The following is a 14,398-nucleotide window of genomic DNA, read 5'->3' as shown; positions in this document are numbered from 1 at the left end:
TGATCATATATTTCCTACTGCTCATTCAGTAAATTGGTAATCATCCAAGAGCTCTTTCAGGAAAAGGTGGTATATTTCTAAATCTTCAACAAATTTAGAAATGTAATAAATATATTCAAGAGTTTAAAGATGAAGATCTTTTTAAAAAAGTTCACTTAAATGAAAGGAATTTATCTTTATTATTTTACAATTTCTATTGCTTGAAAAATATTTAATTGTACCATGTGGATTTTCAGGGTACCTGGAAAAAAAAATCCAAAGCTGCCATCTGGATACTAGGAGAATATGTTGTTTCCATGGTTACTCCTTCTTGTACACATTCTGTTTGCTCTTGTAGAAAAAGCACTTCATTGATATACTGGTGTATCTTCTCATTGGTCATGTTGACACAGAGCTATTGTGACAAAAAAAAAAAGAAAAAAAAAGAAAAAACATTTACAAGACAATTAAGCAGTGCAGTATTAAATCTATTTAAAAAGAGGTGTTTGATGAAATGGAAACATTAGAGAGTTTCAAACCAACTAGACTGTAAAGGTAAAAGTATGTCAGTACTCTCACATAAGTCAGAATAAAATTTTTTGTTTCACATTTTAATATAGCTTGTTTTAAAATATATAGCTTCAGTTGAATTGAGGTTTAAAAATTCAAATCAAACCTTATATTAGCCAACTAGCCTAGCTATTTAAAAATTTTAAACTATCTTCTCTAGTTATTATGTTCCACTCTTAATCAGAAATAAAATTTTCTGGCTATTTAAATGTCTCTATACTCCAAAGTACAGTTTTTCTTTCCTGGAATAATACCTATTACCTTTGACCATTTATAGACAAATTTTAAAGTTGTCTCACATTTATGTTTTCAATAATTAAAACAAACAAAAGATGTCAGCATGGGAAGCAACTGTATAAGGCTAGTCAGGCCAGTACAGAATTGTGTCATCAAGAAATAGTTAGAATGGAGGAAGGTAAGAGAGGATCCCAGAGTTGCCAGCATAATAAAGAGTAGTATCTTTATAGGAGATCAAATACAAAGTATATAGATGAAATCTGAAAGAAAAAAAAGCTCATCAATGCAAGTAGAAACCTAAAATTCATGAAGTCGGCAGATCACAAGAATGGCACCAATGTTTAGATCATAGACGTGAGATATGCCAAGATAGGGTTGGATTTCTTCAATATAACTAACAAACATTAAATACCTAATATAATCAAAGCACTCTGGTTGGTGGTAGAGGTATATATATATATATATATATGAAAAATAAAATGTCATACTTCCTGCTGTCAAAGACCCTTTAATTTTCTTTTGAAAGTTTCTCTTGAACTTTTTTTTTTAATTATTTGCCTTAAATAGGACCTGGTGACTTACTGTGAGCTATCCTAAGAATAAAAGTGCATTCCATATATTATCTGATCCTAAAATGGGGCAAAGATAGAAAAGCTAGAACTATAATAGTACAGTTATCCCTTCCACATTGTGAGGATAAGAGGGCAGTTTCCTAAGGATCTAGAAAATCCATGTAAAATTTTTGGCTTTCCTTTCATACCAGAGAAGATGCCTGAATTTTTTCTTTTTCTTTTTCTTTCATGGAGTGTTTACAGTAGTACCTTATTGTAAAATCCAGGTAAAATATAGGCTACACATAGGTCAATGTTAAGTAAAAGTACTGTATGAAAAAGAAATAAAAATAATGCAAAACACTACAACAATTTCTTATGTCAAGCTGCAATATATTAAAACTAATATATCAAAATCACAATGGGGAGAGTCATGATGTAGAAATGCACTTTGCATTTATATTTACCTACCATTTATTTATTAATTGATCTATCTATCCATCAAATCTGAATTTCTCCCTCCTGATTTCCTTTCTGAAATACAAATTCATATGACTAGATTAGGCAATTGTTTTTTGAACAATGATGTCCATTGTGAGGGAATTGCTCTTCAAGTACAGGCTGAGTGAGGTCCCTATCTAAATTCTGATTTGAATGTATAAGTTTGAATATAACTATTCATCCTTTCTCAATCAATTCTATCTTTTTTTTAATGTTGTCTTAGTTCTGTAGTAGTTGAGAATATAATTGGAGAACCAGCACATATATAACATATCACAATGTAATAATCCCAGTCACCTCTTCCAGGTAATTAGTCCTCAGATACAGAAAACCAAAGACAAATGAAAAATATGCAGGAGACTTAGACCATTGGAATCATGGCTTAATATGATTAGTATATCTTATCTAATTTCTACTCCAATACACTCCCCAAACAGCTATCTCTGTCATTTGGTTTGAAGAATACATGAATGGTATTCTTTAATTTCTTAAATTTGTTCCCTGACACATAACCAGTAGGCTATTGCAATAATCAAGAATGAATTGAGGAGAGTCTCTAAAAGGGAAAGGTTTGTCTGAGTAGAGAGAAGAGAAGATATATCAGTGACAATTTGAAGGTATAAATGACAAGGTAGCACCTGATGCATATGTGGAATTCATGCAAGAAAAAAGTTAATCTTTGAGAATATAGACATTGACATATTTTTTTTGATTCCTGGACCTGTTGGATAGTTTGGGAATGCTGAAGCTATTTAGTATGGTAAGAAAATAAAGCTCTAATGCTATTAAATTGAGATTTATGAGCCAGTGGGTAGATTTTAAGGAAGGCCTAATTTGGATTTACTGAGGTGAGGGAAATTTTTTTTTCCCACAATACTGAAAAGTCTATAACATTTTTGGTTGAATTTTCCTAAAGGACTCTCAGATGTGTTGCTTTCCTAAGGATTTTGTATCAGTTTTCTAGACTCTTTGGTCTTGTTCAACAAAGGGAAAAGGTTAGTGCAGATTTTAACTTCGACTATTGAAAATCAAAATAATAGAGTGTTCTTTTATATATAGTCACATGTAAAACTTTTTTTTACATTTGTTTTTAAAACATTGAGTTTCATATTCCATTCCTTCTTCCCTACTGTTACCCCCTTTAAGTTATGCATGTAAAGTTATGCAAAACATTTTTATAAAAGTCATATTGTGAAAGAAAACATTTACTCCCCCCAAAAATAAAACCTTCAGTAGGAAAAAAAGTATGCTTCAATCTATATTCAGATAAAATCAATTCTTTCTTTGGGTATAGAAAGCACTTTTTAATCATAAGTTCTTCGGACTAGTCATGGATTATTGTACTGCTGAAAATAGCAAAGTCATTCATAGATGATCATCTCACAACATTGCTATTACTTTGTACATAGTACATTTCATTTTGCTTGAGTTCATGGAGGACTTTCCAGGTTTTTCTGAGAACATCATGCTCATCATTTCCCACAGAACAATATTCCATCACAATCATACACCACAACTTATTCAACCATTTCCCAATTGATGGGAATTCCCTCACTTTAAAATTCTGTGCCCTGAGAAGACAATCAGTATAATCATAGACAGACAGTATAAACATCTTTGTATATACAGGTGCTTTTAATTTTTTTAAAGTCTTTTGGTATTCATGCCTAGTAATCATATAATCAGGTGGATATGCACAATTCTATAACCTTTTAGGCATAGTTTATATCTTGTGATCATTTATTAATTAGGGAATGACTTTTTAAATTTTTTATAAATTTGATGCAGTTCTCGATAAATTCAAGAAAAGACATTCATCACAGAAACATTTCAAAATCATTTCCCAATTACTATTGCTAATTATATTTCCATCCTGTTTATTCTATTCTCTCTCTCCTTTTATCCTGATTCTCTTCAAAAATGTTTTTGCTACTGACCACTATCTCTCCCAATAATATCTCTCATTTGTCACCCTCTCCCCTTCCTGTATGTTCTTCCTTTCCTACTTTCCCATAGAGTAAAATAGATTTCTATATCCATATTGAGTGTGTATTGAGTGAGTGTCTATTTCTTCTTTGAGTCAGTTTGAGGGTAAGGTACACACACACACACACACACACACACCTTCCCCTACCTTTCTTCTCTTCTTCACTGTAGAATCTTTTAATGTGCCACTTTTGTGGCAGATAATTTGTTATTCCAAATCTTCCTTCCCCGTTTCTCCCAGTACATTCCTATCTCACTCTGTATTGTTTTAGATATTACCCCTTCATATTCATCTCATACCTATGCCCTCTGTTTATATATTCCTTCTAGCTGCCGTAGTAATGAGAAAATAATGAGAACAATTATCATTCTCCCAAGTAGGAATATAATCAGATAAACCTTATTAAATGCCCCTATGATATTCCTTTCCTGATTGCTTCCTTATGCTTCTCCTGAGTCCTATATTTGAAAATCAAATTTTCTATTTAGCTTTGGTCTTTTCATCATGAATGCTTGAAAGTCCATCATTTCATTGAATTTCTATCTTTCCCTCTGAAGGATTACACTCATTTTGTTGGCTAGGTAATTCTAGGTTGTAATCCTAGCTCCATTGCTCTCTGGGATACCCTCTGATCCTTTAATGTAACAGCTGCTACATATTGCATTATCCTACCTGAGGCTCCACTATGCTTGAATTGTTTCTTTCTAGATGCTTGCTATTTTTCTCCTTGACCTTGGAATTTCAAAATTTGGCTACAATGTTCCTGGGAATTTTCATCTTGAAATTTCTTTCAGGAAGTGATGATGCATTCTTTCCATTTTTGTTTTACCCTCTAGACTGTTCTCCTTTATAATTGCTTGAAAGAGGATGTCTAGGCTCTTTTTTATCATGCTTTTCAGTAAACCAAGAATTTTAAAATTATTTCTCCTGAGTCTATTTTATAAGTCAATTGATTTTTCAATGAAATAGTATACGTTGTTTTTTTTTTAATTATTTTGGTTTTGTTTCATTGTTTCTTGGTTTTTCATAGTCATTAGCTTCCATTTGCTCAATTTTAATTTTTTTTCAAGTTCAACTCTCTCATTTTATTTTTATTTTTTTAAATAATTTTTTATTGACAGAATCAATGCCAGGGTAATTTTTTACAACATTATCCCTTGCACTCACTTCTGTTCTGATTTTTCCCCTCCCTCCCTCCCTCCACCCTCTCCTCCCGATGGCAAGCAGTCCTATACATGTTAAATAGGTTACAATATATCTTAGATACAAAATATGTGTGCAGAACCGAACAGTTCTCTTGTTGCTCAGGGAGAATTGGATTCAGAAGGTATAAATAACCCAGGAAGAAAAACAAAAATGCAAGCAGTTTACATTCATTTCCTAGTGTTCTTTCTTTGGGTGTAGCTGCTTCTGTCCATCCTTGATCAATTGAAACTGAGTTAGATTTTCTCTTTGTCAAAGAAATCCACTTCCATCAAAATACATCCTCATACAGTATTGTTGTTGAGGTATATAATGATCTCCTGGTTCTGCTCCTTTCACTCAGTATCAGTTCATGTAAGTCTCTCCAAGCCTCTCTGTATTCATCTTGCTGGTCATTTCTTACAGAACAATAATATTCCATGACATGCATATACCACAATTTACTCAAACATTCTCCAATTGATGGGCATCCATTCATTTTTCAGCTTCTAGCCATTATAAACAGGGCTGCCATAAACATTTTGGCACATACAGGTCCCTTTCCCTTCTTTAGTATCTTTTTGGGTTATAAGCCCAGTAGAAACACTGCTGGATCAAAGGGTATGCACAGTTTGATAACTTTTTGAGCATAGTTCCAAATTGCTCTCCAGAATGGCTAGATGTATTCACAATTCCACTAACAATGTATCAGTGTCCCTGTTTTCCCACATCCCCTCCAACATTCCTCACTATCTTTCCCTGTCATTCTAGCCAATCTGACAGGTATGTAGTGGTAATTCATAGTTGTCTTAATTTGCATTTCTCTGATTAATAATGATTTGGAGCATATTTTCATATGGCTAGAAATAGTTTTAATTTCTTCATTTGAGAATTGTCTATTCATGTCCTTTGACCATTTATCAATTGGAGAATGGCTTGATTTCTTACAAATTAGAGTCAATTCTCTATATATTTTGGAAATAAGGCCCTTATCAGAACCTTTGACTGTAAAAATGTTTTCCCAGTTTATTGTTTCCCTTCTAATCTTACCTGCATTAGTTTTGTTCATACAAAAACTTTTCAATTTGATATAATCAAAATTTTCTATTTTGTAGTCAATAGTGATCTCTAGTTCTTCTTTGGTCATAAATTCCTTCCTCTTCCACAGGTTTGAGAGGTAAACTATCCTATGCTCTTCCAATTTATTTATAATCTCATTCTTTATACCTAGATCATGAACCCATTTTGACCTTAATGGTGTACAGTGTTAAGTGTGGGTCAATGCCTAGTTTCTGCCATACTAATTTCCAATTTTCCCAGCAATTTTTGTCAAATAATGCATTCTTATCCCAAAAACTGGGATCTTTGGGTTTGTCAAACACTAGATTATTAAAGTTATTGGCTGTTTTGTCTTTTGAATCTAACCTATTCCATTGATTAACTAGTCTATTTCTTAGCCAATACTGGGAAGGTTTTAGTAACTGCTGCTTTATAATATAATTTTAGATCTGGTACAGCTAGGCCACCTTCATTTGATTTTTTTTTTCATTAATTCCCTTGAAATTCTTGATCTTTTGTTTTTCCATATGAACTTTGTTGTTATTTTCATCAAAATAGTTTTTTTGGGAGTCTAATTGTTATAGCGCTAAATAAATAGATTAGTTTAGGTCGATTTTAATTTTCAAGGAATTATTTTCCTCAGTGAGCTTTTCCCATTTGGGTCAATTTTGTTTTTTAAGGTACACCACTCTCAGTTCACTTTGCAGCTTTTCATCTGTCTCTTATTTAATTTTCAAAGTCCCTTTTGAGCTCTTTCCTAGCTTGAGCTCAGTTCTTATCTTTCTTGGAGGCTTTGAATGTAGAAGCTTTGACTTTGTTATCTTCTTCTGAGTGTGTGTTTTGATCTTCCTTGTCACTATAGTTACTTTCTATAGTCGGAATCTTTTTTCTCTTGACTATTTATTTTCTCAGTGTGTTACTTGTAACTGTTGGTTAAAATAAGACTCCATTTCCAAGCTGTTTTCAGAGATCCTTCTAGGAACCTGATTACAAGCAGTATTTTTCTTCCCTAGAATTGTGTGGAGAGTTCCTACTCTACCATGGGTGTAAGTTCTATTATGCTAAAGCAATAGTCTTTCCTCAATGTTAGTAGAGTCCTCCTGTGATCTGAGGCCTCTGCAATCTGCAATCTGCAAGCCACCACCACCCAGGTCTACTCCTGGTTTGTTGATTTCCCAAGACCTTTCCATACATCTATCTTGCTGATCTTCCTAGTTGTCTTTGATGTCTCTATGCTGAGAAGTCTGGAAACCTCATCACTGATTCAGAGGCCCAAAGCTAGTTCCTTCTTTGCTGTCTCTGGGGCCAGGGTTGGGGCCCGTTCTGTGACTGTACTATTGTGGTCTGTACCAGAACTGCATGCTGGACTTGCATTTTGGTGCCTCTGATCTTTGTTGCTCACCTTTTAAATTGTCTTTGGCTGGAAAATATTCCACTCTGTCATCTTGTGGGTTCTGATGCTCTAAAATGTGTTTAATCATTATTTAAAGTGGAGGAGATGGGGGCGAGTCCCCATCTTTACTCCCCCAATTTGGCTCCATCTCTTCATAAAGTGTATCCTTAAGAGGATAAACACTAATTAGAACTGAAGGGGTTAAGAGAAGGGTGTTAAAAATGCAAACACATAATTACAAAGATTTCATCTTGACAACCCTTAAACATTGAGTTGCTATGAGTTATTAAAAGTATTCTTTTACTTTTATTACTGGGGGAATTACTTATATTACTGGGGGTTAGCCAGTGAAATCATGGCATTTATGACCATGAACAGCATGTTTGTCTTGAAACAATTTTTCAAGGATTGTTTTTTGTATATTTCTTGAGTGGTGAAAAAATAAGCCTCTATTGGCTTTGAAATAGAAATGAGCCTGCATAGAGAAAAATCCCACAGTGGCAAATTGCTCTTGTTTTTCCTGATATTGCACAAAGGAAAGATTGAGGTAATTTCTGCAGAGTGAGTTGACATGAGCACATGGCACAACACGTGACATGGTATTGCTTCTGACAATTTTATTTTTATTCTCTTTGCTTTTAGTTGAAGTTGTGTTATAAATGAAATGAATTAGGATTTGATCTTGTAAGCTTCAAAAGATCAGTAGAGCAAAAGAGGGTCCAGTATGTAGAGTTCCTACTTGAGTGTCAGTAATCAAATTGCCTGTATAGCTGTATACCTATGATAACCACAAGTCAACTGTTGTCTTATTTATGCTAATTATGCTTTATTATTTATGCTACATTAAGAAGTTATCTTAGTTAAATTAATACTATGTAGCAAATGATTTCAGTTTGAACACATTCTCCCCAGGCATGGAAGTGGTAAACAGGAAAGTATATTCCTTGATTCAGTTGGATTAGCTTGCATTTTGTTTCTTGTTATTCATTTTAAGAAAATATATGGAGTTGCTGATCAGTAGTGATTGCTATTGGGGAAAATGCATTAAGCTTCCATAGTGTCAGAATTATAATTCACTATTCTGAAATACTTTTAGAACCCTGTGAAGGAGTTGTAGTTAGCATTTCTTAGAGGTATTCAATTCGTCAATACAAATGAGCATTGATATAAAGATCTTTAGAGTGAATAAAAGGCTAAACTAAGACATTGAAGAATTATGGTTTCATCTTTAGCTTGGGAATGATAAGCCATGAACAACTGGACACAGATGCCTAAATGAATCAGGAGAACTTTTCAAAAATGAATTAGAGGAATGATTTAAGTTATAGTTCAGGAGGATGTCCTTGAAAAACTGTAATTGAAAGATACAATTTAGGATACCTGAGCAGTTATGAACTCTAGTTTGAACCCATCTCAGTATGAAGTGGGATATTCCTGATAAGTTGATAATAGCCAGAATTGTGGTATAGTTGAATATCTGAAATAGACAAATTAGTTACATATCTATTGCTATTACCTTCAGGGAACAGGTAATGATTACAACAGTGCCTAAAGTTGCTGATAAAAGATTTTAGGCTGAGTCCAGTTTTATGGGAGGCCTTACAACTCTTTACGTTCTGCTAGAATGATTGATGAGTGATACTGGAGAGGTAGAGTCAAGATAGAAGAGTGATGGTATGAATTTTACCTTAGTTCTTTGTATCTTTCTCTACAATAATCTCTAAAGAGAACTAGACTGATTTCTGATCAGAAAAACCTAGATAAAGTCAAACTTAGTCATTTACTCAACCCATGATAGCTTAGAATATTCTGAGAAGTCTAATGACTTCATTTAATTATAAAAGTTCTGGATGATCAATAGCACAAAAAAAAGGTTAAGGATCATTTTCTAGAGTCTTCCCCAAAATATCTTTAGATATGTAACATACAGATCATCATATGTATGTTGATTTTTGTGTAATGTTAGAATCTTTGAGGCTGGGGAGAGAGAGCATATAGATATGGGCTCAAGATGAGTTTTGATAATGTAAACAAATGAAATCTTAATCAAATTTAGGGATAAAATAATGATGGAATAATATACTACTCTTTTAATTGCACATGGGAAGACCACATGTAAAGAACTATCTACAAATAATATAGAGAGAGCTTTCCAGACATGGGGAATAGTGAATACAAAGGCACAAAGATTGGAGATAGAACATATGAGGCTTTTAGGAAATAGGCTTATATAGCTGGATCTTGAAATATATGGAAGGGATGGTCATACACAAATATATATGCATATATTATATATGTATTGCTGTGTATATACATATACATACATATAGGTACATACACACATATGTCATAAACAAATGTAAGAGTATTAAAAATATACCCATCTATGGGGAATCTCATTACCATTTTTATCCTGAACTGAGTATATTCTATGATAGCACGACACACTTTTGAGATTGTATCATTGTTTTTGATAATAATAACATGTTTTTTAAAATACTTATAACTTCTGGGGTTTTGTTTCTTATATATATATCATGATAAGCTCTTAACATCCTGAAAATTATATAACTTTCATGATTAATTTCCTTATAGTTCACCTAACCCACTGTTTTGATATTTTTTTCCTTTCCGTGCCATTTTTATTTTCCCATATATCACACTAGGAACTGTGAAATTAGAATTAAAATTCAGTGCTCCTATTGTTAATGATTGAAAAAAAAATTGTTGTAATAGCATTAAAACACTTTTCCTTTTTTTTTTAACCTTGGATTTTCATTCTTAAATATTCTTGAGGTGATCTCATTTATTTGGGTTTTTCTGCAAGCTTTCTCTAAACCTCAATTTTCCCCCATAACATTTTATTATTTAATGAGATTGTACTTATAGTCCCTCATCATCCTATTCTATTTGTTTTGCAAACTAATTTATATTAAAAATTAGTATTTCCCTTGATTAATTATATACATCTCTTTTTTGTAAGGAATTCAAATGTTTAATGGCCAAAGTAATTGCTAGGTCTTATTGTTTTCCTTGTGTTTAATTTTTATCAATTAAATTTCTGTAAGAATAGTAAGTAATAGGGATGTGTCAAAAAGTATGTGTCAAAAATGATTCTTGATCCATTTTTTGTTTTCATCATCAAAAGATTATTTAAATGTGACACATTTGATGTTTTGATTTTGTAACATATCTTCTTATTTTTATTCTTTCTTTTACATTTTAATGGTTTTGACCTTTGATTTGGCAAACTGATAATATGAGCTTCCCGACCTCTGGCTTTTTTTAGATCTCCCTAAGGTCTCACTTATGCGATGATGCCTTTCAGAGTACTCCTGCATTTTTTAGTGCCTTCTCTCTGAAATTAATTCCAATTTATCTTGTTTACCACTTGTTTGTACATAGTTGTCTGCATGTCAACTCTCTCATTAGATCCTTGAGGGCGAAGACTTAGCTTGTTTGATTCTGCTTTTGTAATCCCATACTTAGCTCAGTGCTTGGAACTTAGTGAATACTTATAAACAAATTCTGTTTAACTTGACTTACTTTATACAAACAGTTGACTCAGAAATGATTTCCATATTAGTAATTAATTATTTTATGTGGAATATATAATCAAGTTGTGAGTATTAGTGTGATCCTTCTTAAAATGATTAGTCCCTCCTTATTCTAGAAGAAAATATATACAATGAGAAGGGAATGAAACTTGTATGTAGTCTATAAGAGGTTATTTTTTGTTTCTTATACATTATTCATGTTTTCCAACATCATTTTTTGCTATGCCCATATTTTCATCGAAGTCTCAAAAATTCACTGAATAAATTGGGAGAGCTTCATGAGTTCTTTGTCGAATTTCTCTACTTCCTCATTTTATTGCAACTGCTATTATAAAAAATATTATAATTACTTAATGGTGATTCATAAATGCTCATAAAAGTGCAATATATAATTAAACACTCCCCCCACACACCATAGAAATGTTTCATGTTTTGTAAGCATACTAAGACTAACCTTGTCAAATTTATAATTACTCTTCCAAGCAGGAACAACTTATAAAATATCCTTCCATTTAGATGGGAACTTATTTTTTTGCATTGTTTTCATTTATAATAAGAATGTGAAGATTTGATTCAGTTCCTCCATAATTTGCCCATTCACTGCTCACCAAACTATCGTTTCCTATTTAAAGCATAAAGAGTTAAATCAATGTTTATTATGGTGTAAGTAAGCTTCTTAGGATGGCTGACCCACTTTTTTTCCTTGTTACTCTGCCATCATTACTAGAGAAAAAGGTCTGAACTTAGGACTATTTATTTATTTTACTTTGTTCTATGGGTTGCCATGGCCTAAGAATTTATCAACAAGTAGTCAGTCGACTGGTAATAAGTTTTTCTTGACTTAGCTCAGTGAGTCCTTAAAAAGTAGAAACATTCTGTTGCTAGGACAGCAGAAAAAGCCTCTCCAGCATTGGAGAGTTTGTATTCCTTTAGTAAACTCTTTCAAAACTCAGGCTCACTTCCATGGCATAATAATGTATCAGAGTTGGAAGCTGGAGAAGTGTATTAGATGAGCATCTTTAAGACTGAACATTAGTCAGATTATACTTCTGGGTTAAAAGCTTATAGCATTGTTATTTTCATATTAATCAATTCTAATTCATGAATAAATCTTTCCAAAATGTAGAATTTGAGAGTAAAGTTTTGGGAGAGGAAATAATATAATAATAACAATAATGATAATACTGATAATAATAATTGCAATTAATAGAGTGCTTTAAAATTTACAAAACACTTGGCACAAATTTATACTATTACTGTGAATTAGACAATAAGAATGGGCAGCTATATAGTGCATTGGAAAGAGCACCAGATTTGGAGTCAGGAAGACCTGTGTTCAAATCTAGCTTTAAACATTTACTATGCTACCATGGGCAAGTTACTTAACACCACTTGTCTCAGTTTCTCTCCTGTAAAATGACCTAGAGAAGGAAATGGCAAACCCATCCAGTAACCTTGCCAAGAAAACCCTCACAAGGATCATGAAGAGTCAAACATGAGTGAAATATATGAACAACAACAATAACATTCAATATAAATATTATTAGCACCCACAATTTAGTTGTTAAACAGTTCTAAGATTCAGAGAACTTAAGTGATATTCCTTTTGTCACATATTTAATAATGCTTAGAATTAGGACTAAAACTTTGTTCTAAGTTCAAAATAAGGATTTTTTCTATTATGTCCAATGGCCTGTCTCAGAAATAAAATATAGCTGGATGTTTTCATGAACTTTAGAAATAAGAACAGAGATGAGAAAATTGTATATCATCATTAGTTGTTTTTAAAAATGGCAGCTAGGTGATACAGTGTCTAGAGTACTAGTCCTGAAGTCAGGAGGACCTAAGTTCAAATCTGACCTCAGACACTTAACACTTTCTAGCAGTGATTGGCTCAGCAAAAAAAAAAAAAAAAAAAAAAAAAAAAAGTAAATCAAATACTTATTTCTTTATTATTAATATATTCAGTAAAGAATAGGAGAGACCAATCAGTAAATGGTGATTGGAACTTTGGGATAGAGTACTAAAAGGATGTGCTGATTTTGCCTCCATGATATAAACATTTTTATTTCACAACCTACTACAATTTGGGAGTAGAGTAGAAAGCTGTATAGCTTAGATCTCTTTCCCAACTATTCCAATAAAGTTGAATAAAGAGCACCAAACTAAATTGTGATTGAGAAATCTAAGGATACTCTACATTGGGATATACAATATCACAAATTAAACCCAGAGCCAAATAATTAACATAGGAACTGTAACCAGGGAGGGGAATGTCACATAGATCTAGCAGGATGATGGGAATATACCTATAGTTAGTAGCAATGGCATCAACAATGGCAGTTCCCTCTTGATATCCTGACCTAGTTTCCCATTGTCCTATTAGTTACTCTGCCTCAGGTTATAACCTTTCTCTCTTAATGGTTGATGAGATAAAGGTTTTATATCTTTAGGTTATAATCATTCCTTCTTAATGTTTGACAGGATAAAGGTCTATCCATTTTAGATGTCATTAGAATATCAGTAACCTCTCCAGTACCTCCTTCCATTGTGTCATCCTAGGTACCTCCCCCACCCATTAGGTTATTCCCATCCAGGTACCTCCCCCATTATGTCATTGTTCTTGTTATCCTATAAAAAAGCTTGCTCTCTGATACTTAAGTGCTGGGCTCTTTGAGAGGATAGTCTTGTCCAGCCCTGGGACCAAGATCCATTTGGTCCCAGTATATCTTTCCGTTTAATAAACTATTAAACTGGTCTCTAACCTCTGACTTGCTCAGTTTCTCTGGCATTACAATAGAACAAGAATGAATGTTCAGCTCTATCTTTTTGAACTTCCAGATCTTATCAGACTGAGGCTAGCAATTATCTTCTAAAGCATCAACTAGTGGAAGCCTGTAATTGTGTTACTTGGATTCCCTCCCATCCCCTAAAAAGGGGATCAAGAACTTAAAAATCTTAGCTTAGGAGGGCTGTGTTTAGAATTAGTGCCAGCTGAAATTTTTCAACTTCCTGGAGGCCTAATCCGTATCTGAAATCCTTGAAGATCACAGTATTGAATACCTGGAAAACTTGGTAACAATATCACAGACAATTCAGATCAGGACCCAAAAGGCCCAATAATCCCTAAAAGAATGCAAAGAAACTTGCTCTATCAAGAAATCAGAATTCAATAAATAAGACTGAAAGAAAAATTAAGTAAACTACAAATTAAACAAATAACTTTAAAACTACATTAATAGTGTGGATAATATGGGATTAGGGATGTCCAAGACATAAGAATTAAGGAAGTGAATGAATCTGAAACATAAACAAACAGTTTATAGAAAACAATACTCTGTCCACAAGGTCATCTAAAATTTCTGGAAGAAGTAAATTGGTG

General features: G+C 32.9%; 1 protein-coding gene across 1 annotated transcript in view; it reads right to left on the bottom strand.

The window, feature by feature from the left end:
• MYO16 (myosin XVI) overlaps nt 1-14,398 on the bottom strand; it is a 713,480-nt gene that overhangs the window by 242,991 nt on the left and 456,091 nt on the right. The window contains exon 22 of the mRNA XM_031958702.1: nt 242-394. Coding sequence (XP_031814562.1) covers nt 242-394 — 153 coding nt within the window. The remainder of the gene's footprint in view (nt 1-241; nt 395-14,398) is intronic.

This window comes from Sarcophilus harrisii, chromosome 3 (assembly GCF_902635505.1).
Source record: "Sarcophilus harrisii chromosome 3, mSarHar1.11, whole genome shotgun sequence".
NCBI lineage: Eukaryota > Metazoa > Chordata > Mammalia > Dasyuromorphia > Dasyuridae > Sarcophilus > Sarcophilus harrisii.
Note: the sequence above shows the minus strand (reverse complement) of the source record. Positions and strands in the feature narration are given on the sequence as shown.